At 38.0% G+C, this 25878-nt stretch overlaps 1 protein-coding gene across 1 annotated transcript in view; it reads left to right on the top strand.

The window, feature by feature from the left end:
* Nucleotides 1-1175: 1175 nt before the first annotated feature.
* LOC124398912 (signal-induced proliferation-associated 1-like protein 2) overlaps nt 1176-25878 on the top strand; it is an 80139-nt gene continuing 55436 nt past the window's right edge. The window contains 3 exon segments of the mRNA XM_046869428.1: nt 1176-1327; nt 9343-11049; nt 25402-25535. Coding sequence (XP_046725384.1) covers nt 9687-11049; nt 25402-25535 — 1497 coding nt within the window. The 5' untranslated portion in view covers nt 1176-1327; nt 9343-9686.

The raw sequence follows: 25878 nt of genomic DNA, 5'->3' as shown, positions 1-25878 counted from the left end.
ATTACAACTTCTCTTGACTTTTCCTGTAAAACGTGCCTACAAACACAGTTACAACAGCTAGAGAGAAAAACCACTGATCTCAAAAATGGTGAAGTCGAATCAAACATTTTAATAATATATAAACCCTGTTAAGTCTCAAAGGATGTTTTGTAGATATTTGACAGAAATAAAGTAAAACTATAATAAATGAAGCTGGTAATTCTGTTTTTGGAGTTGTTTAATCATTCTGTTTTAAATTCAGTTGATTTCATCTAAGGTTGTATGTAGTTTTGTTTCTTGTTCTTTCCTTCAGTGATTCTGCTTGTTAACAGCAAGTGTTCATCAGTGTCTGAATTCACTCATTTGTTTACATTCACTCTGTCAAGTGTATTATATATATATATATATATATATATATATATATATATATATATATATATATATATATATATGTGTGTGTGTGTGTGTGTGTGTGTGTGTCTCTGTGTGTGTGTGTGTGTGTGAAACAAACATCTCACCAGTTTGGGCATTTTCATGCAATAGGAATGAATGTTTCTACTGCTTTAAATTTAAGATATTCAGATTACTTTTTTTAAATGGTAAAAATATATGTCTAGTAGGCTTTTTGAAAGGGGTTAAATGTTCAATTAACTAATAACAAGATATTGGAGTTTTATATCTACAAGAGACTGGGGTCAAAGCCATTACAGCGATTTTTCCTCATAGTTTCCTTCATGTGTTATTGACTGTTAAAATAAATGTGTGTAAATATCTAAGCATGTACACATCTCTATTCAAGGTATAAATGAGCAAATAAAATGTATATTGCAAGAGTGCAATATTGCATATACTTTACCTTTTTTTAACCTCAAAATAAAACAATTAAATAATGAATTCCAATTTAAAACCTTATTTAACCATCTGTTGCATGTATTTATTTATTGGCTTATCTATTTATAGAACAAACAGTCATTTTACAACAACATGCGAATCAGTAAGATCTTTAAAACTTTAATTTAAAAAAGGCCAGAAATTACGTACCTTTATGTTTAATGCTTCTTTACTTCTTTATTTATTTATTTATTTATTTATTTATTTATTTATTTATTTATTTATTTACTTATTCTGTATTGCCCTTTTTGTGAACTGATGGCTGCGTTTCAGAAAAATCATGGCGTAAACGTGGGGGCGGAGCTTCCAGGTTGCTTGGAATGTCGGGGAAAGCGGTCTCAATAATCAGAGGACTGGGTTCTGTGGGAAGGGTGCAGGGATTTGTGTCTTAAATATAACGTTCTTCTGTCTACACGTTATTAAAAACTATTCGGATTTATGTCCACTAATGTTGAAGGTAAGATCTTTTTGTTTTCTTGGTCGAGGCAGCATCCGGTAACGAGTATGTGTTAAAATTAGCTTTGTGCCGTCTGTTGCATTCAGCCTGACAATGTTATTATTGATAAATAAACATAAAATATAAGCTGAATAAACGTTAACGCCGTACGGAAACAGTTCTTCCTTGTCTTTAAATATGCATTTATGTTTCTTTTGCCTAACTTAATCGACTAGCCTACTTTTTTTGTGATGCTCTAAGTAGGCGACGTTATTCGGTTTTTGTCTCTTCACCACCCCATAGAAAGCGCGAGCAGCATTGTGTTTGTGTTTGCGCCTTTCCCAGCATTTCTCTCAGGTCGATTCAGATCCAGGTGTATGTTTCTGATCGAGGTCAGATCCGATCACATAGTGTCCACTTCCACATTTATCGAAGGCGTTTTGGAAGAAACTGCAGGCCTTTCACCTTTGTGTGTGTGTCCCTGTTCTCCACAGTGTTCCCCTCTCATGTTTCCCACATGATGTTGCCAGGCCAAATAAGGTGAACTCGGTTTCAGAAGCTGATTTCAGCAGCTTATTAATGTATTCAGTTTTGTTTTATTGTATTTAAGGTGTCTTTCTGTCCGAGGCCGTTAAAGTGACCTCTGTTGCTTGAACTGTAGCATTTCTGGTACATGGTTTATAGTAGTCCTCTTGTATGAACTGTATTATTTTGTACCGTTAGTATTAGCGATATTAGTTTGGGAGCAGCGATGCATATGTAATGTATAAATTCCTGATCACTAGATCACTGTGTGTGTGTGTGTGTGTGTGTGTGTGTGTGTGTTTTTTTTTTTTTTTTTTTAACCCTCCTTCATTACAAAATACATGTGTTTCTCTGGGTTGTGGTTACTCCCGTCATTCACATGATCTAACACCACCAGTCGTTTGGTCCAAGAGCCGAGGCCACTTTTATACATGTAACGCCAAACCTCAAATGGAGGAGGACATATTCCATTAAAATACCATGCAGTCCAGAACTATCCTTACACTCCTCTCATGATTCCTGTCACACTATACTGAACATGAGTGTAATGAAAAACACTGTGTGAATTTTTGGAAACATGACAGTAAATAAAATGCTTTACCTACTTGGGGCATCACAAGAAAAGTAGGCTAGCCTTCGATGAAATAAATGGTGTCTGGCCAAGGGATTTTGCGAACAATTGAGTAAAACATAATGAGTTTTGTAGCAGAAGTTCCAAAACATCAAAGTGGTTCTAAATGGTGGACCAAAATTCTCGCCTTCTTTTGTCTTCTTTTGTCTGGTGTTTAAAATCCTCGTAAGAGATTTTTTAAAAATGTTAAAATGTTGCCATGCTTCTATATAAATTAATGTGCTATGCAGGCTGGCCATAACAGAATGGAATATCAGGCTGTCAGAAAGTCTTGCTCTTTTTAGAGTTTAACTCTATGGGTTGTGCAGTATGGCCCTCTGAGGCATCATTTATAAACAGTGTGTACACATAAAAACGCTTTGAGGTATCTCATCTACAGAAACTGATTTTTAAGGATATTTCCGTCCGGAAATACCTACGTGTAGCGCCTTTCACAACATTTTATAAATAGCATAAATTATGAACAGTCTGAGTATATGTTAAGAAGTATAGCGAACGTTGCATATATATTCTCTGACACTGTAAATGTAACACTTTGGATCAGATTAGCCTGCCCCATAAATGCAAACAGTCAAGTCAAAAAGCATTTAATTTTCATTTCAACCATATACAGCTGACACAGCGAAATGAAACAACGTTCCTCCAGAACCCTGGTGCTACATTTAACAACATAAAGCTACATAACAGAAAACACAAAACTAAGGACTAGTAAGTGTCCTCGCCACATAAAGTGCACCGTGTGCAAACAGTGCAAGACAGACAGTGCAAAGACAACACAAGACAGTGTAGGACGAATACACAAAACACAAATTAGCGCTGCCAGTAAACCTACTGTATATTACGCAGTGCAGTGTACTGTAGTGCACTCTACTTGTCAAATATAGTGATACTTATTGAGCCAAATATGCAGCATATTTTGCAGTTTAAAATGTTTCATTCTCCTTCTGGAAGAAAAGGGAAAAAAAAACAGCTGGCTTGTATTATTTGAGAGTAATTGCAGGCACAATGGTGGGAAGCACAGGTTATCTCAGTGGTTAATATGTTGGAATTATGATCTGAAGGTCATGAGTTGATTAGATTAAAATTAGATAATTGTAAGTCACTGTGGTTGAGGACATCTGCCAAATGTCATAAATAAAAATGGAAGTGGTAGCTCAGTGGATAACATATTGGACTTAAGAGCAAAAGGTTGTGAGTTTAAATTCCAGCACTACTAAGCAGACTTTCCTGGGCCCCTGAGCAAGACCCTTACCTCAGTTGTATAGATGAGTATAGTAATCTTCCTAAGGATCTTTTCCAAATGTTGTAAAAATATATTATACTTTTTGAATCAATTATTGAATAATGTGTTTGCCACAGTGTGGTGGATTTTTAGAAGACAAGGCGGAATGATATACAAGACAAATGCTTGCGTTTAGAGACCATGAGCATTTACTTGCATGACAATGACTTCCTGATGAGCAAGTGTACATTTTGAAGAGTACAGTTTTGCTGTAACTTGAGTTGTCCTCAGGTTTAACGTCATCAAATCAGGAAAAAACTCACTCACAGGTTTGACCAATTTAGGAATTCCTGGTTACTGGTTGCTTCTGAATCAAATTGTCTTATGACTAAGAAATATCCAACCTATCCTTAAGCCCCATCATATCAAGTGTATACTAGTTGGCATAATTAAATTGCCAAATTTATACATTACATTTTCTATACATAGTGAGTGAACAGGCTACTGTCGAAGCACAATTTGCTGCAGTTTCTCAAATTCATCACATGGCTCAGTGTGTAGGAAATATACATAATTTTATAGTTTATTGACAGTATAGTTTAATTGGCTTATTGTTAAGTAAAAAAATGAAACATATTTGCATATGTATTGAGTTTTAATCCCTTGTGTCTGTGCCGTACTTAGTATAACGGCCTTAAACACTGCAGCTAGCAGGTGACTGTGGATATCCCCTGCAATTATTTGGCTTTATTCCGTAACCCATATAGTGCAGAGGAGAGGAGCTGCAATGTAGGGCTGCTGCTGGTGATTATTTTAGTAATCGAGTATTCTAATGATTATTCCATCGATTAATCGGATAAGAAGCACATTTTCTTTATTAAAGAGCAACACTAAATATGAAGGAGAAAATAAGACGGGTCTCTTAAAATTATTCTTTTTAGAAAAATGTACATATTTATTGCTGAAATTGCCTACACGAATATAAGTGAAAACTAAACCATTTAGTGATTTTTAAATGCCATATTACATCTTCTTTTTCATCTTCTTCTTCTTCTTTCTCTTCTTCTTCTTCTTTCGGCTTCTCCCATTAGGGGTCGCCACAGCGGATCATCCTTCTTCATACCCCCTGTCCTCTACATCTGCCTCTTTCAACCCAACTACCTACATGTCTTCCCTCACCACATCCATAAACCTATTTCTGATCAGCATATTTGATTTGGCACATGTTTTACACTGGATGACCTTTCTAACGCAACCATCCCCATTTATCCGGGCTTGAGACCGGCACTAAAAGTGCACTGGCTTGTGCAACTCTAATGGCTGGGTTAATTGCCATATTACATTAAAATACATAAAAATAGTGTGTACAAAAAGTTCCTCCACAGTGGCCATGTAGAGCAGGTTATGGTAAACTATTTGTTTAATTATTCTCACTCGTGTATTTATGTATCAAATCTCGCACAGTATCATAATGCGGTTTTCTTGTCTCCAGAAAAGCTGCTTGAAATTTTCCACGCACTAAATCTGTGTATTTATCTCCAGCTCTGCACAGCTCTGCACGGCCACTGCGGGGGGACTTTCAGAACACGCCGTATATAAATACAGATCTAAAATCAATTTCAAACTACTTTAAAATGGTAACCGCACTGTACAGTGCTTTCTTTATGTTTTAGTCTGAAACGACCCCTTGGCTTGAATCTTCTCCTCGCCCCTCGCTGTTTTCTTCCCCGTTCTTCCATTTTTCATTCTGCAGCGCCTTCTGTGTTCCCTGTTCAGAGCACTCCAGAGTTTAGCAGGTGGTGTGTCAGTAATAATGGTCCGTGGGAAACACAGTGCTCCATGTTTAGTTAAATGGACTAAACAAAAGATCAAGGCAATTTATTTGAAGAATTTCTGTAATCTAATTACTCGAGGAATCATTATAGCATTACTAGAATGACACACTTTCTTTCAATCAGTGGGTTACCCATTGGACTATTCAAAGGGTTATAGGGATGCAAGGTTTCGTCATGTGGAAGGCTGTTATACAAAGCGAAAAAGTCTGTCACATTAAGAGGCCATGTGGAGTGCTGCACAACATAGCACAGCAGAAAGTCCTTCACTCATCATCTCCCAATATCAACCGATTGCCCTGACCCTAATCCACCAGACAAGTATAATCTTTGCGCTGTGGGAATGGCTGGGGATGTAACATGTAGATTGTGAATAACAATGCAAAGATACATTATTTTACCCACACTGTTAATGTCACAAACTCCACCAGAGAATCCACCAGAGGCTTGTGGGACAGCATAAATGCTGCAGGTCCACAGTCTTGAGACCCCACCACCTTTATCCACACCAGATATTTTCTCTACTAATTTAAACAGTTTTACTTAAGATAAATCTTATTATTGTAGAATGTAGTATTTGCATCTTTTTTTTTTTTTTTAAACAACAAATACATTTTTCTTTCAGTGGAATTCCCCAATAATCGAAATGATTTTAACATTTTATGTTTTGGGTAATAGTGTAGGAATTCTGAATACTTTTTAGTATTGCTTGTTTTGCAAACATTTCTGCATCAACTCAGTAATCTTAAATTTACTGCACATAGAGTTCTAATTAGACTTTTTCTTGTTTCACTTTTTAACACGAGCACATTTACTTTTTAATCACCGAATTTCCTCTTTTGTTTGCCATTGCTGCAGTGATTTTCATACAAAATAAAAGCCTGCATTTAAACGAGTGACTTAATTTGCACTGACCATTCATGGATCGTTGTGGCAGGAAATGAGTATGACAAGTGTCTTATTTACCTTTTCACATTTCTAAAGGAAGTGGTTTATAAAGAAGGAATAGTCCCTAAGATGTACCAGAGAACATGTGCCTCGAGCATGTAAGCCAAATAAAATCTGCTTTGGTTTTGTTTTGCCTTGATTTGCTTTGCAAGCACCACTAATTTATAAGATACAGATTTCCATCATGTGGATTTCCACAATGCACATTGTAACATTGTTGCATGTGGTTGCATTGTCATGGTGTGTCATTACATCTATACTACAGTATGTAGCTTAATAACCACAATGTGATTATTTTATAGACAGTGGAGGTGCACAGTCAAAAGTTGATGTGGATAATAAGTGTGGAGAATAAATGTTTATGAATACTGTAACAAATTTTGATACATTTTACTTGTTGGGTGTACTTGCAGTGCTTCTTGTTGTTATTAGGGTTATTGGTTTTCTTCTTCTTCTTCTGCCTTAAAACGAATCCTGCATGCCAGGTTAGAGACGTGAAACTTGTTCAGCAGGTAGTGCTTTTACAATCCACAATCCTGATGAGTTCAATGCTAGTTGCTGGAGCATGTTATGCTTTAGTTTATATATTAAATTACTTGTTATTTGATTTATATTTAAAGCATTTAAGTTGAGTTCAAGTAGCTGTTTCTCAAAAACCATAAATCCTATGTAGCTAAAATTTGTTCTAGTTTGAGGATGACCTGGTTACTTAAAACCTGAACACCTTTAGCCAAGCAAAGTTTTAACAGTTTAACAGTGTTTATCGACCTATATTTATGTAACATTAGTGGTAGGTTTGGACTGACAGCCAAAGTTTACTCATGTTGTCCACTGGGAACACTTTCGTGTTTGTGCACAGATGAACAAGCATCTCTGTTGGAAATAAGGTCTACAGTGAAAATAATTTTTCTTGGTTGAATGTGTTTAGTTTTTTTTTTCCTTTAACTAAAAAAACCCTTCAATTTAGACCATTTATTTCTGTTTATAGAAATATGAGATAATTTGCGTTATATACTTTTGGTCACAACTTTGATAAACGGTTAAAATAATATCAAACAGATGTTATTTGTAAACAGTTTGGCTGCAAGACCTCAATCAATTCAAAGAGGGTAGAGAATAATTCACACACACACATACATACATATATATATATATATATATATATATATATATATATATATATATATATATATATATATATATAGCTCTAACTCACAATTGCTTGCTTGGTTTCACACAAAACCTAAAATACACATACAACGTGGGAAAAACGTGTATACGAACGGGGAAAAACAACAGAGTAATAATGAAAAGCTATTTCCTACTATGTCATTAAATATGGCTGAATACATCAAATCTGGCTCTTTGTCCCACTTACCACATCCACTCAAAGAAAATACATTTGTATATTTTCTATTTGGGAAATATTCAATCTATATTTTTATAATCTAGTCATTGGATATTTTTTTTTCGTATGCTGAAAAAAATTCGGGTCAGATTATTTAGAAGATTCTAATATTCAATAATTATATATATATATAAAAAAAAAAAAGTTGGCACATGGCATTACAGCAACGTTGGTTGTTTGCCTCCTCAGAGTGATACAAGACAACAACCCCGATCATGACATTCATTCATATGATTTACATAGATTTTAAAACCCTAATCTTTAAACCTTGTTATAATATGAGAGAATTGGTGGTAACACAGCCAAAGAAAAGGGCACATTGTTGGCAGTGCTCTATTGTATTGAGGGAAAGTGTAAAGGCTATGTGGAATAGCATGTCCTGAAAGAGGAAAATACATAATGTTATTTGACCCCTTTGTACCTCTGAGTAATTTAAATACAACTTTTGTCTACTTTGTTGTGTTTAACCGGCTTAATTAGCATGAGCCTTATAATATGCACATTGCTGGTAATTAAAAAAGAACTAATTTCTTATTTAATACTGCAAGTCTATGTAGGAATCAGGCTTTCATGCTTTATAATCAATCTGTCCATAAATGATGAAGTGGCTACAAATGTAAACTTCACACTCGGATGTCTGACAAAGCAGTGATGAATTAGAATCAATTAACAGTGAAATGGTTTTAGCTTTGGATAGAAAGAAAAAAACTTTTAGACTGAGATAAGTTCCAAAATTGACCTAATAATAACTTTAAAATCACATTATCTGAAATCCTATTCTTACAAAGAATTGGATAGTAAAATAGCTTTAGTGCATAAATTTAATCAGAGCCTCATAACAATGATACAGCATGGATAGTGGGTTTCACTATTCCACTTTTAAACTTGTAAATAGATTGGTTTAATGTTGGTGATAGGACAGACACTTATAATCCATTAAGAAATAATCACATATTGCTATTTTGTCAGTGGCAGTTCAGGAAAGAGTATTTGTGTGTGGTTCAGAAAAAACATTGATAATGTATTCCCCTTTATTTACTGTTAACGCTTACCTTTGCATATACTGTTTTGTGCATTATTTGACAATATTAATTTTTTTATGAATTATATAAATTGTTAAGTCAGTGATATACAAGCTTATGCAGAAAGGGCTGATGTAGGAGCAGGTTTGTATTCCAGTCAGGCAGAAGACACACCTGATAGTCTGTTTTAAAAAATTATTTGAATTGATGATTTATGGTTTATTGGAATGAAAACCTGCAATAAACGGACCCATTGTGGCTTAGATTGGAAAACTCTTTGATAGGAGTTCTGTGTTTCAAGATATTGTAGAGATCCGTATAGCAACATACATTACATCTTAACTGCTAATCTTTTATAGAAATTGTCTTTATAAATGTTTCTAGATCTCTGCAGATCTTCTTAATAATAATGCATTGTCTATCTTTGTTTGTGTTTGTTTTGTTGCAGATTCCGCTCTTCCAATGCACTACAAAGATCACTCCCTATATAAACCTCATTTTGCTCATCAGCCAGTCTTACCACCCAAATTCTTTTTTGTCTGTCACTGACCAAGCCAATCCTATGGAAACATGGACTATGGCTATTTGCCTTATTTAAGCTTATTTTCCCATCTTTAAAGAAGCAGGAAGCAATCTTGTTTTGTTTTAGTGCAATGTAATTAACAGGGTACTTGCGTTCCTGCTTTCTCGAACATTTGCCAACAGGGTTTCATCTTTAGCATAAAACCTGGCATTGACAAGACAGTTCTCTAGGCTGCAGTGACTGGAGGCCTTCAGGTCTCCTATAAAGTCATGCAGTCTTCAGAGGAGCTGTTCAACAGGAAACTCAAGTCATTAAATGGAAACAAAGAAATGCCAACTACCAGCCTACAATGCAAATTTAATGGCACATTTGCCGTGCCTAAAATGGGGGTGCGTGCTCGGATATCAGACTGGCCACCCAAAAATGAAGGGTGGGAAAATCGATGCGGATCAAACTATGAAAGAGTTATTATGGCCTTTCAAAATGGACAGCCAGACCAAAGCAAAGAGATCACTGATGTGAATGAAGCGCCCTTAGACTTTGATCATTCTGAGACAGAATATTCGCTGAGTGACCTTTTGAGTCAGTCCACTTTAAAGGGACTTCATCCTATTCGACAACGAAGCAACAGTGATGTGACTATCAGTGATATAGATGCTGAGGACATAAAGCATCAAAAAGCTGTCAATCCAAACACAGGTGCCTCATTGCACCGGGAGTATGGCAGCACATCCTCTATTGACCAACAGGGTCTAAGTGGGGATGGAGTCCTTGCACTGTTCAAGGGTTACAAAGTAGATAAATTGGGTCATTTGAATACGCACTCAACTAGTTTCCCAGAGATGCGATACAACAGTGCTCTCTCACCTAGCTTGCAAACAGCAGCTCAGATAGCACGTGGAGAGATCATTTGTATCTCAGGCTATGATTATGTAAGCAGTTCCCTTCTCTTTAGTCAAGAAAGAGACAAATCCTTTGTGCACCGGCTCAAGTCAGAGTCATCAGAAACATCTCTCTTCCGAAAGTTAAGAACTATTAAAAGTGAGCATGAAAGTTTCAGGGTCTCAATAGAACAGGACGACCGTCAAGCTCTTGGTGTCCCGAAATGCTTTTCTCACTATGATGTGCAGAGTGCACTCTTTAATGTTAGTGATGCTGTGGCAAATCAAGTCAGCCTTGTTCATAGGAAGAACACTACTACTGGTGCCTCAGCAGCTTCACAGTATCAAGTCCCATGTAGTGGTCCAGTATATGGAAATACTAGTGGAACTGCACCACTGTTTGAATCTCCTTTGGGGAGTGAAGAGTTGAACCCTAAACAGAATCTTGACACAGATGAGGGGGATGGAAAGAGCAATGACCTAGTGCTAAGCTGCCCACATTTCCGGAATGAGATTGGTGGTGAAGGTGAAAGAAGGATTTCTCTGTCCAGAGCCAACAGTACCAACTACAGTGGAGGAGAAGGCTGCTCTTTTGAGTCCTCGTTAAGCTCTCACTGCACGAATGCTGGTGTTTCTGTCCTGGAGGTACCTCGAGAAAACCAGCCAGTCCATCGTGAAAAAGTGAAGCGATACATCATTGAGCACATTGACTTAGGCGCATACTATTACCATAAATACTTCTATGGAAAAGGTAAGCATTGTTTGCTCTCATTATTATTAATTGGGTATAATAATAATAATAATAATTATTATTAGTGTTGTTGTTATTAAAAACTGGGATTGGAAATGCACAATGCAGTGCTAATTAGAGGGGATTCTGTACAATAACAAGCCAAGACTGGGTGAAGGACTATTATTCATTCATCTTCATTTTTCCTTAAGGTTTCTGGGAAATTATATTATAGAATTAGCCTTAGGATTACTTTATTTGTCTTTAGTTCTTAGTTTGTTTCCTGTTTTTATCCTCTGGAAAACAATTACTGTATGTAGTATTTAGGAAATCTCAACCATGCCAAGTTATGGATTAAAAACACAAATGTGTCCATCAGAAAACATTGTATGACCTATTAGTTTGGCTATAAGGTTGGTTAAGTTAAGTAGCATGAATGTTGTTCAGCTAAATAATAATATTTAAAATATAATAATAATTATATTTAGTAAAATGTGGCAGGAACCTGTGAAATGAGTATATTTTGTTTAAGGGATCTGATTTTTTACTAAAGTAAAGCATGATATATTATTAGAGCATGCATATAAAAAGGTCATTATCACCCAGGTTTTGCTTCTACATGAAGTTTGTAGGTGTGTCAAACCAGACCTGGCTGTAATCTTAAATATCATTGGCTAACTCATTATTCTGGGAAAAGTTCTTATTGACATTCTGTCACTGGATTTTTCGTGTTTTCAAAAAAGTATTATTAATAGGTGTTTTCTTTAAATTCCAAGGGATAAAATTTAGTTTTTCAATGTGAAAAAGACCAATGGTTTTAATGTATTTACTTTATTCCATATATCCTTCTGAAATGCTTTGGAAGCAACCTTTTACAAAATGTAACATTTTATACACTGTCTGTTTTTTCTTTGGTGACCTGCATTGATAAATAAGAATTAATTGGTTGTTTTAATGTAGTTTTTGTTAATCAAAGATCTGACATTCTGTGGTATTTACAAAGATTACAAAAATACTTCCCACTGGGAAGCACAATGCATGGCTCTAGTCTTTAAAGTTTGGTGGCTCCAGAGTGTTACTGTTCTATCCATTTTGGCTACTTCATCTAGCTTTTGATGCTACCTGCATTTGGGTACATGGTATACCTTTAAGTGTATGTAAAATAATGATTTGCTTTCTTACATTTCATTCTCCTTTTGCCACATTTAGAGACATTTGACTCACATTTCTATTTGCAGCTAATGAATCCCATGCAAAGTCCATAGAATGCTGGATAATATTTGGATTCAAAGGGATTAACACATTGTATCAAAGACAGAAAGAGTCCACAAGCAGACAACTAGGACTTGTGTTGCACTTCCGATACTAAATTAATCGAGGAGCCATATCTGAAATCCAGAGGAGTCCTAACGTGGCATCATTTAGATCCATAAATATTAGCACATTAACAAAGTCAATGTTATTGTCACTGTATTACAATATATTAGAATAGAAACTAAATTCCAAGTAATGAATATTTAGTTATCACCCTACAAACTACCGTAATTTCCGGACTATAAAGTGCACCCATATATAAGCCGCACCCACTGAATTTTACAAATATTTTTATTTTTAACATAAATAAGCCGCACCTGTCTATAAGCCTACACTAAAACTGTCTACAGGACACTGCCTACAGTACACTGTCTACACTAAAACTAATGAAGTTTACACAGGCTTTAATGAAAGACACGTTACAGTTAGCGAGCTCTCTTCACCCAGACTCAATACGCTACAACGGCTTGTATCTAAACAGTAGCCGACCAAGAAAGTCATTGTTCATTGTCTTCCTCCTTCCTTTCACAACTATTTCTCTTGGGAGTTTATCTTTTGGCATCGTTGTGCGTTTTTTTTTTCGTTGTGGTGTGGGTGTGTGTGGTGTGTGTATACACCATAACATTAAAAAACACGGACATGTGAGTTGAATAACATTTATTATCTGGATACAGTGGCTCTGTCAAGTTATAAGGTATAGCAGGCAGGAATTGAGCAGTCAGTTCTTGCATAAACATAAACATGTAGTTTTTCCAAAAATTATTTTCAGTTTTAGCATTTTGAGCTAAGATAGAACTATCAACAAAAAGTCTAACTTTGTTTACAAGGGCTTTAAGCCGTTTATAACTGCACCAGTTTACTTAGAATCTGGTTGTAATGTTTAGGGATTCCCTCTGTTGTGTTTGTCATTCTGACAGGGGTTCTTTAAAAATATTGTTTTGTCAGCAGTGTGATCTGTTCTTGTGTGAAATCAGTCAATGGAGAGTGGTCAGTGGAATAAAAGAAAATCGGAGAAGTGTTAGGTACAGGTTGCAGGAGAGCACTTGATGATCACAAGGGGCTTCTTAGCTGCAAGTCAGTCTCATCTAGCTGTTCAGGGGCAAGAACGTCTGAAGGTCTTGATTCGCACGGTCTCTCCCGCAGTGGTTGGTCAGACAGGCTCTCGGTTGGACTCAATATGGCAAACATCAATGTGAGTTAAATGTCTCTAAATGTGGCACAGGGAGAATGAAAATTTAAGAAAGCGCACTAAAGTAAAACTTTGCAACCCCAAATTATTCAATACGTCCTTAATGGGCTGAGCAAAGCATTTAATTTAAATTTTTTTTTGCATAATGCTGAAATTTTGTGGAATGCCAGAATAAAGGGGGAGAAGGTGTTTTCCTGTGGTGTTATCTGTATGCTCTCAAGGACACATTACAGAGCCATCTGGTCTTGGCTAAGGCTGTAAATCCATGTGTTTGACAAAGGTTGGTTCTTGGCTTAGACGGTACCCTGTTTGGTCAGCTCTCCCAAAACACAGACTAGTCAGTTGCAATCATGTCATATTCGACATGTTTCCTCTGAGTCTGGACGGGCAAAATTAGAGACAAAATATAATCCCTTTTGCTTGGATTATTCAACCTACATGCATCAGTAAGCCCCATGTATCACTTATCATTTGAATAGATTTTTTCTTTTTTATCTGTGCATGTGTCTTGCATGAGCGTTTCTCTAAAATAGAATCAATCGTATCATTTGATGAAAGGACATTTGTTCCTTTGTACTGCTCACAATGTTGTTTACCTTATAAACAGTGTAAATATTACATGGCACCAATTATCACTATCAGCTATGGCTTCAACCCATATAATGTGTTTATCATCTTTAGTTTGCTTTATGAGTACAAAATGTACATTTTATGTACCAATATGATCACACCACTGTGCCATGGCAAATATGTCTGTCTACGATGGCATGACTAAGGAAGGCCTGCCTACATTAATGCTCACAACTCCTCTTAGTGCCTACATTAGTGCTTGCAATTATTTTCTACATTATTGTTTGCATTATGCTTTATAATGAACATTTAACAGTATCTGGCTTAATAATAACGGGGACTGTAATGATTTCTAATTCGATTAAAAAAAAAAATTGCTTTGTAATAATAAAATTTAATAATTGTCTAATTATTTTGCCTCGATGCTTAGTTTAGTCTATTTAACTAAACATAGAGCACAATGTTTCCCACGGACCATTATTACTGACACACCACCTGCTAAACACTGGAGTGCTCTGAACAGGGAACACAAAAGACACTGCAGAATGAAAAATGGAAGAACAGGGGAGAAAACAGCGAGGGGCGAGGAGAAGATTCAGGCCAAGGGGTCATTTCATACTAAAACATAAAGAAAGCACTGTACAGTGCGGTTATCCTTTTAAAGTAGTTTGAAATTGATTTCAGTTTTGTATTTATATACGGCGTGTTTATATACCCCCAGCCCCCTGCAGTGGTCGTGCAGAGCAGGTAGTGGAACACGTTTTTAAAGCTGCCGATAAATACACAAATTTAGTGCATGGGAAATTTCAAGCAGCGTTTCCGGAGACAAGAAAACCACATCACGATATTGAGAATTAATACATAAATACATGAGTGAGAATAATTATGAGTTTCATTAAATAGTTTCCCATAACCTGCTCTACACGGCCACTATGAAGGGACTTTTTGAATGCACTGCATTTGTATTTTTTTATGTAATATAGTAAAAGGTTAAATTCACTATATGGGTTTAGTTTTCACTGATATTCTTGTATGCAATTTCAGCAATAAAAATGTAAATTTTTCCAAAAAGAAAAACTAATTACCGTAATTTCAGGACTATAAAGCGCACCCATATATAAGCCGCACCCACTGAATTTGACAAAGATTTTTATTTTGAACATAAATAAGCCGCACCTGTCTATAAGCCACACGTACAAAGCGTGGGAAAAAATAAGCACGGCTTATAGTCCGAAAAATACGGTACTTGTTCATTTTGAGACCCATCTTATTTTCTCTCTTATTTAGTATTGCTCGATTTTTCGAGAGGTACTTCTTATCCGATTGCTCGATTAATCGATAGAATAATCATTAGAATATTTAATTCCCCAAATAATGGACAGCAGCAGTCCTAATAATAACCACATATAAGTTCAACAAACCTAATTCAACTTAAATTTGAATATACTTTACTTAATCTATATTTTAAGTTTTCTGCTTGACCCTAACTGGCCTTTGGGGGTCACTCTGGGCCATGTAAACAATGGATTTGCTTTTCTTAGAGCAGTGGTCCCCAACCCTTTTTGCGCCACAGACCGGTTTAATGTCGGACAATATTTTCACGGACCGGCATTTAAGGTGTGGCGGATAAATACAACAAAATAAAATGATACGACCGGCATAAAAACTGGTATTTTCTAAATATAATAATACTCGTGAATCCACTGCGTTGTTTTTTGTTCATTTTGCATTATGTGTTAGCGGCCAGAGCAGCCCCTTTAAGAAGGTAGCGGATGTTGGTAAGTCTTGTGACTGAGGCATCATGACATGCATCAAGAGATGTGGAGAAAATCCAGTCTTCTTCTTCTTCTTTCGGCTGCTCCCATTAGGGGTCGCCACAGCGGATCATCCGTCTCCATACCACCCTGTCCTCTACATCTGCCTCTTTCACACCAACTACCTGCATGTCTTCCCTCACCACATCCATGAACCTCCTCCTTGGCCTTCCTCTTTTCCTCCTACCTGGTGGCTCCATCTTCAGCATTCTTCTACCAATATAATTCATGTCCCTTCTCTGCACATGTCCAAACCATCTCAATCTCGCCTCCCTCACCTTGTCACCAAAACATCCTACATGTGCTGTCTCACATCCAACATCGCAGGTCTCACCACAGTCCTATAAACTTTCCCTTTCATTCTTGCAGATACCCTACTATCACAAATCACTCCTGTCACTCTTCTCCACCCACTCCACCCTGCCTGCACTCTTTTCTTTACTTCTCTAACACACTCTCCATTACTTTGCACTGTTGACCCCAGGTACCTGAACTCCTCCACCTTCTCCACCTCTTCTCCCTGCAACTGCATCACTCCACTGCCCTCCCTCTCATTCACACACATGTACTCTGTCTTACTTCTACTGACTTTCATTCCCCTTCTCTCCAGCGCATATCTCCACCTCTCCAGGCTCTTCTCAACCTGCTCTCTACTCTCACCACAAATCACAATATCATCTGCAAACATCATAGTCCAGGAGACTCCTGTCTGACCTCGTCCGTCAACCTGTCCATCACCACTGCAAACAGGAAAGGGCTCAGGGCCGATCCTTGATGCAGTCCAACCTTCACTCTGAACCAGTCTGTCGTACCTACTGCACACTTCACTGCCGTCACACTGTCCTCATACATGTCCTGCACCACCCTCACATACTTCTCTGACACACCTGACTTCCTCATACAATACCACAACTCCTCTCTTGGCACTCTGTCGACGCTTTCTCTAAATCCACAAATACACAATGCAATTCCTTCTGTCCTTCTCTATACTTCTCCATCAACATCCTCAAAGCAAATAAGGCATCTGTGGTGCTCTTCCTCGGCATGAAACCATACTGTTGCTCACAGATGGTCACCTCTTCTCTCAGCCTGGCTTCCACTACTCTTTCCCATAACTTCATGGTGTGACTGATCAACTTAATTCCCCTGTAGTTACTGCAGGTCTGCACATCTCCCTTATGCTTAAAGATCGGTACCAGCACACTCCTTCTCCATTCCTCAGGCATCCTCTCCCCTTCCAGAATCCTGTTAAACAATCTGGTTAAAAACTCCACTGCCATCTCTCCTAAACATCTCACGCTTCTACCGGTATGTCATCTGGTCCAACCGACTTTCCATTCTTCATCCTCTTAATCGCTGCTCTCACTTCCTCCTTACTAATCCTATCTACATCCTGCTTCACCAACTCCACATCCTCCAACCTTCTCTCTCTGATTTTCCTCATTCATCAGCTGCTCAAAATACTCCCTCCACCTTCTCAACACACTCTCCTCACTAGTCAACACATTTCCCTCTCCATCCTTTATTGCTCTAACTTGCAGTACATCCTTCCCAGCTCGGTCCCTCTGCCTGGCCAATCGGTATAACTCCTTTTCTCCTTCCTTAGTGTCCAACCTCTTATACAGCTCCTCATATGCCTTTTCCTTGGCTTTCGCCACATCCCTTTTACCTGCTGCCGCATCTCCTTGTACTCCTGCCTACTTTTCTCATCACTCTGTCGATCCCACTTCTGTTTTGCCAACCTCTTTCCCTAATGCTCTCCTGCACTTCCTCATTCCACCACCACGTCTCCTTGTCTTGCTTTCTATTTCCAGATGTCACACCAAGTACTTTTCTAGCTGCCTCCCTCATCACTCCTGCAGTAGTTCCCCAATCATCCGGCACCTCTCCACCACCACCGAGCCCCTGTCTGACCTCTTCCCTGAACCTCACACTACACTCTTCCTCCTTCAGTTTCCACCATCTTATTCTTCTTTCAATCCTTACATTCCTCCTCTTCTTCTTCGCCTCCAAAACCATCCTACAGACCACCATCCGATGCTGTCTAGCTACACTGTCCCCGCCAACACCTTACAGTCTCAATCTCCTTCAGGTTGCATCTCCTGCATAGCACATAGTCCACCTGTGTGCACCTTCCTCCACTCTTATCGTCACCCTATGATCCTCCTTCTTCTTAAAATACGTGTTCACCACTGCCATTTCCATCCTTTTAGCAAAATCTACCACCATCTGCCCTTCCACATTCCTCTCCTTAAAACCATACCTACCCATCACCTCCTCATCACCTCTGTTCCCTTCACCTACATGCCCATTAAAGTCTGCCCCAATCACCAATCGTTCTTTCCTAGGTACACCATCTACCACTTCATCTAATTCACTCCAGAATCTTTCCTTTTCCTCCATCTCACAGCCAACTTGTGGAGCATAGGCACTGATGACATTTATCATCATCCCTTCAACTTCCACCTTCACGATCATCACCCTATCAGAAACTCTCTTCACCTCCACTACACTCTTACTGTACTCTTCCTTCAGAATCACCCCTACACCATTTCTCTTCCCATCCACACCATGATAAAACAGTTTAAATCCACCTCCAATGTTCCTGGCCTTACTCCCTTTCCACTTGGTCTCCTGAACACACAGCATATCTACCTTTCTCCTCTCCATCATATCAGCTATCTCTCTCCCTTTACCCGTCATAGTACCAACATTTAAAGTACCAACCCGAACCTCTACTCTCTTACACTGCTCCTTTTCCTGCCGTCTCTGTAGACGTCTTCCTCCTCTCCTCCTTCTCCTCCTTCGGCCAACAGTAGCCCAATTTCCACCGGTACCCTGTCGGCTAACGATACCTTTGGCGGTCGTTGTTAACCCGGGCCTCGACCGATCCGGTATGAAATTCTCCTTTGTGATCCGCATATTTGATTTGGCACATGTTTTACGCTGGATGCCCTTCCTAACGCAACCCTCCCATTTACCCGGGCTTGGGACCGGCACTAAGAGTGCACTGGCTTGTGCCCCCCTAATGGCTGGGTTGTGGAGAAAATCCAGTAACTTTCAAAAATAAAACATTGTTCAGAATCAGATAAAAAATAAAACGGAAATAATGTAAGTTATGTATTCTTTCTGTGCGGCCGGTACCAATTGACCCATGGACCGGTGCCGGTCCGCAGCCCGAGGGTTGTGGACCACTGCCTTAGAGAACAGTGATGACCAGGAAAATCCGGTGTGAGGAACTGGGAACAAGCCAAGGCACATTGCACACCAATGCTCCAACTTAAGAAAAATTTGGGGTAGTGGTGCGCATCAGCTACAGATGGTAGAGTTCAGAGAGCACCCACCTGCTCATGGAATTACGTTTATGATGTGGTAGGTGCAGCACTGGAATTACCAAGCATAAACAATGGACAAGATGCGCATCTCTGGAGCATCTCTGATTGCATCAGCAGCGGTGCTTGGCTATACAGAGCATCTGATAAGAGAGACCATTCCCACATGGTCCCACATGAAAAAACTTTTTCCCCGGTCAAAAGTCATTGGTGGATTGATCCATGAGGGAGCTCTGTATGTGCGAACAGCTTTTTAAGACCTCAACTAACATTCCTGTCCCCAAAACACCCCATTCATCCTCCATGAGTGACTACCATCCTGTAGCACTCAAATCCACAGTGATGAAGTGCTTTGAAAACTGGTCATCAGCCATCAGATAATGCCAACCACCACACCATCACACTTCTTTTCCCCACTGGTTCAAGGAAAATGTGTGGATGCTTTTAAAGAAAAAAAAAAAAAGCGCTGCCTTTTTACACCCTCATATCCTCACATCTCTGTAAAAAAGTTCTAGGACCTGTAGCTGAATCGGAATTGAAAACCACACCTTCTCCATGCTCACTCTCAGCATTGGAGCCTCCTCAGGGCTGTGCCCTCAGCCTTCTGCTGTACTCCATTTACACCAATAACTGCACCGCTAAACACATCACTTACATGTTAGTTGATGACACATGGTGGTCGGCCTAATCAATAACAATGACCAGAAGGCTTATTTAAAAAAACAGATGTCCTCTCCTCATGGTGGTACAAGAAGACTCTTTCCCTGGAGTTAATGGAGACTAAAAAAATCTATTAATTAGGGGGAAGCGGGTGAGGAATTAAAGTTTCCCAATGATCAAGTTGCCAGAGAGAGCAGCTTCAAATACCATGGGGACCATCTCATAAGAGATTTTATCTGTTTAACACAAGCAAACAGATTGGTGACAGTAAAACAAAAGTTTTACTTCACAACAGACAGAATATTTCTGGAACTAGCAGGACTATATTACTAAATTTGAATATTTCTGTAAAGGAGACAGTATAAGAAACTGCTGATGTCTGACATTGTTCTACACCACTGTAATTTTTAGCAGGACATGTGCAGCATTTATCTTGAAAGTAGCTGGCCCTCTTAACCCTCATATTTATATGGTTTGTTAATGTGAGCAATAAATGTCTCACCCTCAAGTGTTGGATGGCTTCTCAAATGTCTGCATGCCTGTAACACTGTATTCATGTGAATGGTTTGCTAGCTCAGGGTTTGGCAGTATAGACCGTTTTGATCAGAAAACTTTAGTGGGGGATTGCAGAGCATGTGGAAGACGTGGAAACCGCACCACATAGCATTTGAACATTTGTACACTCTGTAAGATTTTGGTGTTCTACCAGCACTGTACATTTAAAGAGCTTAGTACTGTCATTGATGGCTTAGGCCAGTGGTGAACCTTATCTATTTGGAACCCTATACCATTCTTCTTCTTCTCATTTCACTGTGTACTGCATCAGATATATAGTTGAAATGACAGTAAAAGCTTTTTGACTTGACTTCACCCCCCTAGGCTCTTCTCAACCTGCTACCTGCAGGTCTGCACATCTCCCTTATTCTTAAAAACCAGTACCAGCACACTCCTTCTCCATTCCTCAGGCATCCTCTCACCTTCCAAAATCTTGTTAAACAATCTTGTTAAAAACTCCACTGCCATCTCTCCTAAACATCTTCATGCTTCTACTGGTATGTCATCTGGGCCAACCGACTTTCCACTCTTCATCCTATTAATTACTGCTTTCACTTCCTCCTTATTAATCCTATCCACTTCCTGCTTCACCATCTCCACCTTACCCAACCTTCTTTCTCACTTATTTTCCCTATTTATCAGCTGCTTCTCAACACACTCTCCTCACTAGTCAACAGATTTCCATCAAGTGTAGTAGCTGTTATCGTACTATGACCCGCTCTAAAACCTGACTGAAATGCGTTTAGAATATTATGACTACCTAGATATTCTTTCATTTGATCATTTACTATAGATTCAAAAACTTTTGCTAAGATCGGTAATTTAGAAATAGGTCGATAATTATTCAAATCACAGGGATCACCTCCTTTAAATAATGGCATAACCATAGATGATTTCTATAGAAGAAGTTGGAATTACATTAGTGGATAGACTCAAATAAAAAATTGATGCAATAGGTTCAGCAATAATATCTGCAGTCAATTAAAAAAAAAATTGGTTAAATTTGATCAGATCCACCAGATTTCTTACAGTCTAAATTTGAGAGTAGTTAAACTTGGCTGGGCAATATAGAGGTAAATGAAAATAAATCTAAGTCATTATAATTTGTCAGCTCTTCAATTTCCTGTTTGCCAGTGACGCACTAATTACTGGTGTCTGTTATCAAACTAGCTTAAATAAAATGATTATTGAACATATTAACAATATCAGCCTTGTCTGTAATTAATCTTTGGTCCACTTTTAAAAGTTTTGGAAGATCAGTAGATTTATTTGAACCTACAAGAGATTTTGTTAATTTCCAAAATTTTGAAGGATCGTTCATGTTATTGTTAATTAGATTATAAGATAATACTGGCTTTTGGAATTTTTTTATCAATTTTGTACACTTATTTCATAATAATCTATAACATGACCAGTCCTCATCTCTATTTTTTTTCTTTGCTTTGGACCAGGCCACATTTCTTTTGTTTAATAAGATTAGAAACAGATTCATTAAACCAAGGATTATTTTTCCCCACTCACCCAATATCTACGTAAAGGAGCATGTTACTTTTCCTTGGCTTTCACCACATCCCTCTTCACCTGCTGCCTGATCTCCTTCATCATTCACATCTCTTTGTACTCCTGCCTACTTTTCTCCTCACTCTGTCGATCCCAATTCTGTTTTGCCAACCTCTTTCTCCACATGCTCTCCTGCACTTCCTCATTTCACCACCACGTCTCTTTGTCTTCATTTCTATTTCCAGATGTCACACCAAGTACCTTTCTAGCTGTCTCCCTTATTACTTCTGCAGTAGTTTCCCAATCATCCAGCACCTCTTCACCACCACTGAGCCCCTGTCTGACCTCCTCCCTGAACCTCACACTACAGTCTTCCTCCTTCAGTTTTCACCATCTTATTCTTCTTTCAATCCTCACTCTCCTCCTCTTCACTCTCCTCCTCTTCTTCTTCACCTCCAAAACCATCCTACAGACCACCATCCGATGCTGTCTAGCTACTCTGTCCCCTGCCAACACCTTACAGTCTCCAATCTCCTTCAGGTTGCATCTCCTACATAGAACATAGTCCACCTGTGTGCACCTTCCTCCATCTTATACGTCACCCTATGATCCTCCTTCTTCCTAAAATAAGTGTTCACCACTGCAATTTCCATCCTTTTAGCAAAATCTACCACCATCTGCCCTTCCACATTCCTCTCCTTAAAGCCTTACCTACCCATCACTTCTGTTCCCTTCACCTACATGCCCATTAAAGTATTTCCCAATCACCAATATTTATTTTCTATGTACACAATCTACCAATTCATCTAACTCACTCCAGAATTTTTCAGAATCTCACAATCTCCTTGAGGAGCATAAGCACTGATGGCATTTATCATCACCCCTTCAACTTCCAGCTTCACGTTCATCATCCTATCAGAACCTCTCTTCAACTCCACTACACTCTTACTGTACTCTTCCTTCAGAATCACCCCTACACCATTTCTCTTTCCATCCACACCATTATAGAACAGTTTAAACCCACCTCCAATGTTCCTGGCCTTACTCCCTTTTCACTTGGTCTCCTGAACACACAACATATCCATACTCCTCTCCATCATATCAGCTAACGTCTCTGTAGACATCGTCCTCCTCTCCTTCTTGTCCTTTGGCCAACAGTAGCCAAATTTTCACTGGTATTCCATTAGCAAACAATACCTGTGGTGGTTGTTGGTAATCTGGCCCTCGATCGATCTGGTATGGAATTTAGGTTTGTGATCCGCATATTTGATTTGGCACATGTTTTACACTTGATGCCCTTCCTAACGCAACCCTCCCCATTTATTTATACACTGGTGTGTGCAGCCCTAATCGCTGGTTTGGAACCCTAGATCATTTATTTCTATTTAATTCTGTTCTACTTTAAATTATTAGGAAGCCAGGCACTGCTTGTTTATTATTACAATTATTATAGTTATATATACTAATGGGTACCTTATGCACCTCCCAAGATGCACAGAATTATTAAGTATGGAAAAGTCCAGAAAAGGCTGGCCCTTCATAATGATCAATTTAATTTCTTGCCTTAATTGAATAAATGGCATTTATGTGATTCATGCAAAACATTAAATACAATAAAGATTTCTGAGGAGGTTTTAGACCCTTTCAGTCATGTTTATACATTATACAATTTAATTGCTCTTAAACTGAAATTTCACATTGTCCTAAGTGTTCATACCCTTTACTGTCATATATGTTTATCTCGTTATGTTTGATTTGCATAAACTGTGGATCATTTAATATATTTTTCACTTCAAATGGAGTTTAAACTGCCTGCAGTGGTCAAAGTTTTTGTGTTGAGGCACATATTTGGGGAAGTCTAAAAACTTTTTCTGCTCTATTGAAAGTTTCAAAGTGTCCAGTGGCCTCCATTATTTTCAGATGAAAAGTTGAGAACAAGCAGGACTCTTTCTAGAGTTGGCCACACTCTCAAGCTGATCACATGCTTGAAATTGGCAAAACACATGCCTTACACTGAGGAGAGTCTTCCATCTGACAACTCTGTGATTAAGCTCAAATTAGTGAAGTGTTGCAGTGATTGATGCAAGTTCCGATATGGAAATGGGAATCTCCATACACAGTCTTTGACACTTGATCAGTAAGATCCTCAGGTTCTTGGTCATCTCCCATAACAAGGTCCTTTTGCCTTCATTGCTTGATTTTGACAGATGACCAGCTAGTTTGTTCCAAACTATTTTTCTTCTTCTTCTAAAAAGTCTTAGGCATCACTGAATTTTAATTTTCCATATATGGGATGTTTTGTACATTAAACACACAATGTTTGTTTTGCAGACAAATTATAAACATTGGCAATCTACACATCTAGACTTTTTGACTTGATTTTAGTATCTAATGGCTGTATATGAAGATCATCATCAGAGCATTGTTAGGGCATACAAAGAGTAACTGCTAGGTTTTCCATTATTCTACTTGGAGTAAAAGGTAAAAAAAAAAAAAGAAAATCAAACTCTTCAGCTCCCTCTCAGTTCTCAGAAGTCCTTCTAGGTGTCCCACTCTCCCTTCCATGCACTACACTTTATCATTTACATTAACATTTCAACAGTGATAATTAATTGCTGACAGTGTACCACCACAGTGCACTTGTATATGTGCACTAGGGCTGAAACCATTCCTCAAGTTACTCGAGTAATTTAAAAACTAAAAATCACAGAAGCAAATAATTTGCCTCTATGCTTTTTTTAGTCCATTTAACTACACACAGAGCATTGTGTTTCCTCTTTATTAGCCAATATTTTTGGTTCTATAGGACTCGGGCCAAAGAAAACGACAGAAATTTTCCACATTTTTGGATAATTTCAAACTAAAACATAAAGAATACACCATACAGTGCATTTACTTGTTTTAAAGTAATCTGAAATAAATGTTTGTTTTTATTTATTATTTATGATTTATATATTTGTATTTGCATTTTAATGTAATATGGCAAATAGGTTTAGTTTTCACAGATATTGTTTTATGCAATTTCAGCAATAAAATGTACATTTTTCTAAAACAGGAAACAAATTACTTGTTCATTTTAAGAGACCTGTTTTATTTTTTCTTGTAGATTTTTAGTGCTGCTCTTTAATAAAGAAAAAGTACTACTTCTACTCAATTAATCTGAATACTCGATTACTAAAATAATCAATAGCAACAATCCTAATGTGCACTGGGTTTTGAGTGCTACATAGTGTTATAATACAGTATACGTGTTGAATTTCACACAATGCAGTTGCACAAAGGGCATCCAAGATTTTCACCACCTGCACACTTGTAGTTATGGTGAAGTGACAAAGTGATGATTACTTAGATTTTGATTTTCAATATATGAAACCGTGCCTACCTTTATTGTCATGAATTTACTTTTCCACTATGATCTTCTCTGTTGCGCTTATTTCAGAACATCAGAACTACTTCGGCATGGACGAGAACCTGGGTCCTGTGGCCCTCAGTGTGCGACGAGAAAAGCTTGAAGAAATGAAGGAGAAGGACTGGTCGCCATACAATTACCGTATAGTCGTCAGGACCAGTCAGGTAACACAACTTATAAATCTATGAGTTGTTGTCTGTGGGTTGACTATATAAACATCATCATGCCTCAATGCAATTTTATTTTCCATTTAAGCATTCTTTTCTGATTTATCCATATTAGGTTAGGTTAGGTATGTTAGGTTATCTCCAGGAGCCAGTTCTTGTAACCAGTGGGCAATTACAACAACAGTGAAACTCCTGTTTGGTGGACCAGCTAATTGAGAGGATCGCTTTTAATAGCTTTAGTCTCCCACAATAAGTAATATGGCAATAACTTATAACTTAATAACGTACTTTGGTTGTTACGGATACTATAGCAAAGAAGATTACAAATATATTTAGTGCT

This window comes from Silurus meridionalis, chromosome 2 (genome assembly GCF_014805685.1).
Source record: "Silurus meridionalis isolate SWU-2019-XX chromosome 2, ASM1480568v1, whole genome shotgun sequence".
NCBI lineage: Eukaryota > Metazoa > Chordata > Actinopteri > Siluriformes > Siluridae > Silurus > Silurus meridionalis.
Note: the sequence above shows the minus strand (reverse complement) of the source record. Positions and strands in the feature narration are given on the sequence as shown.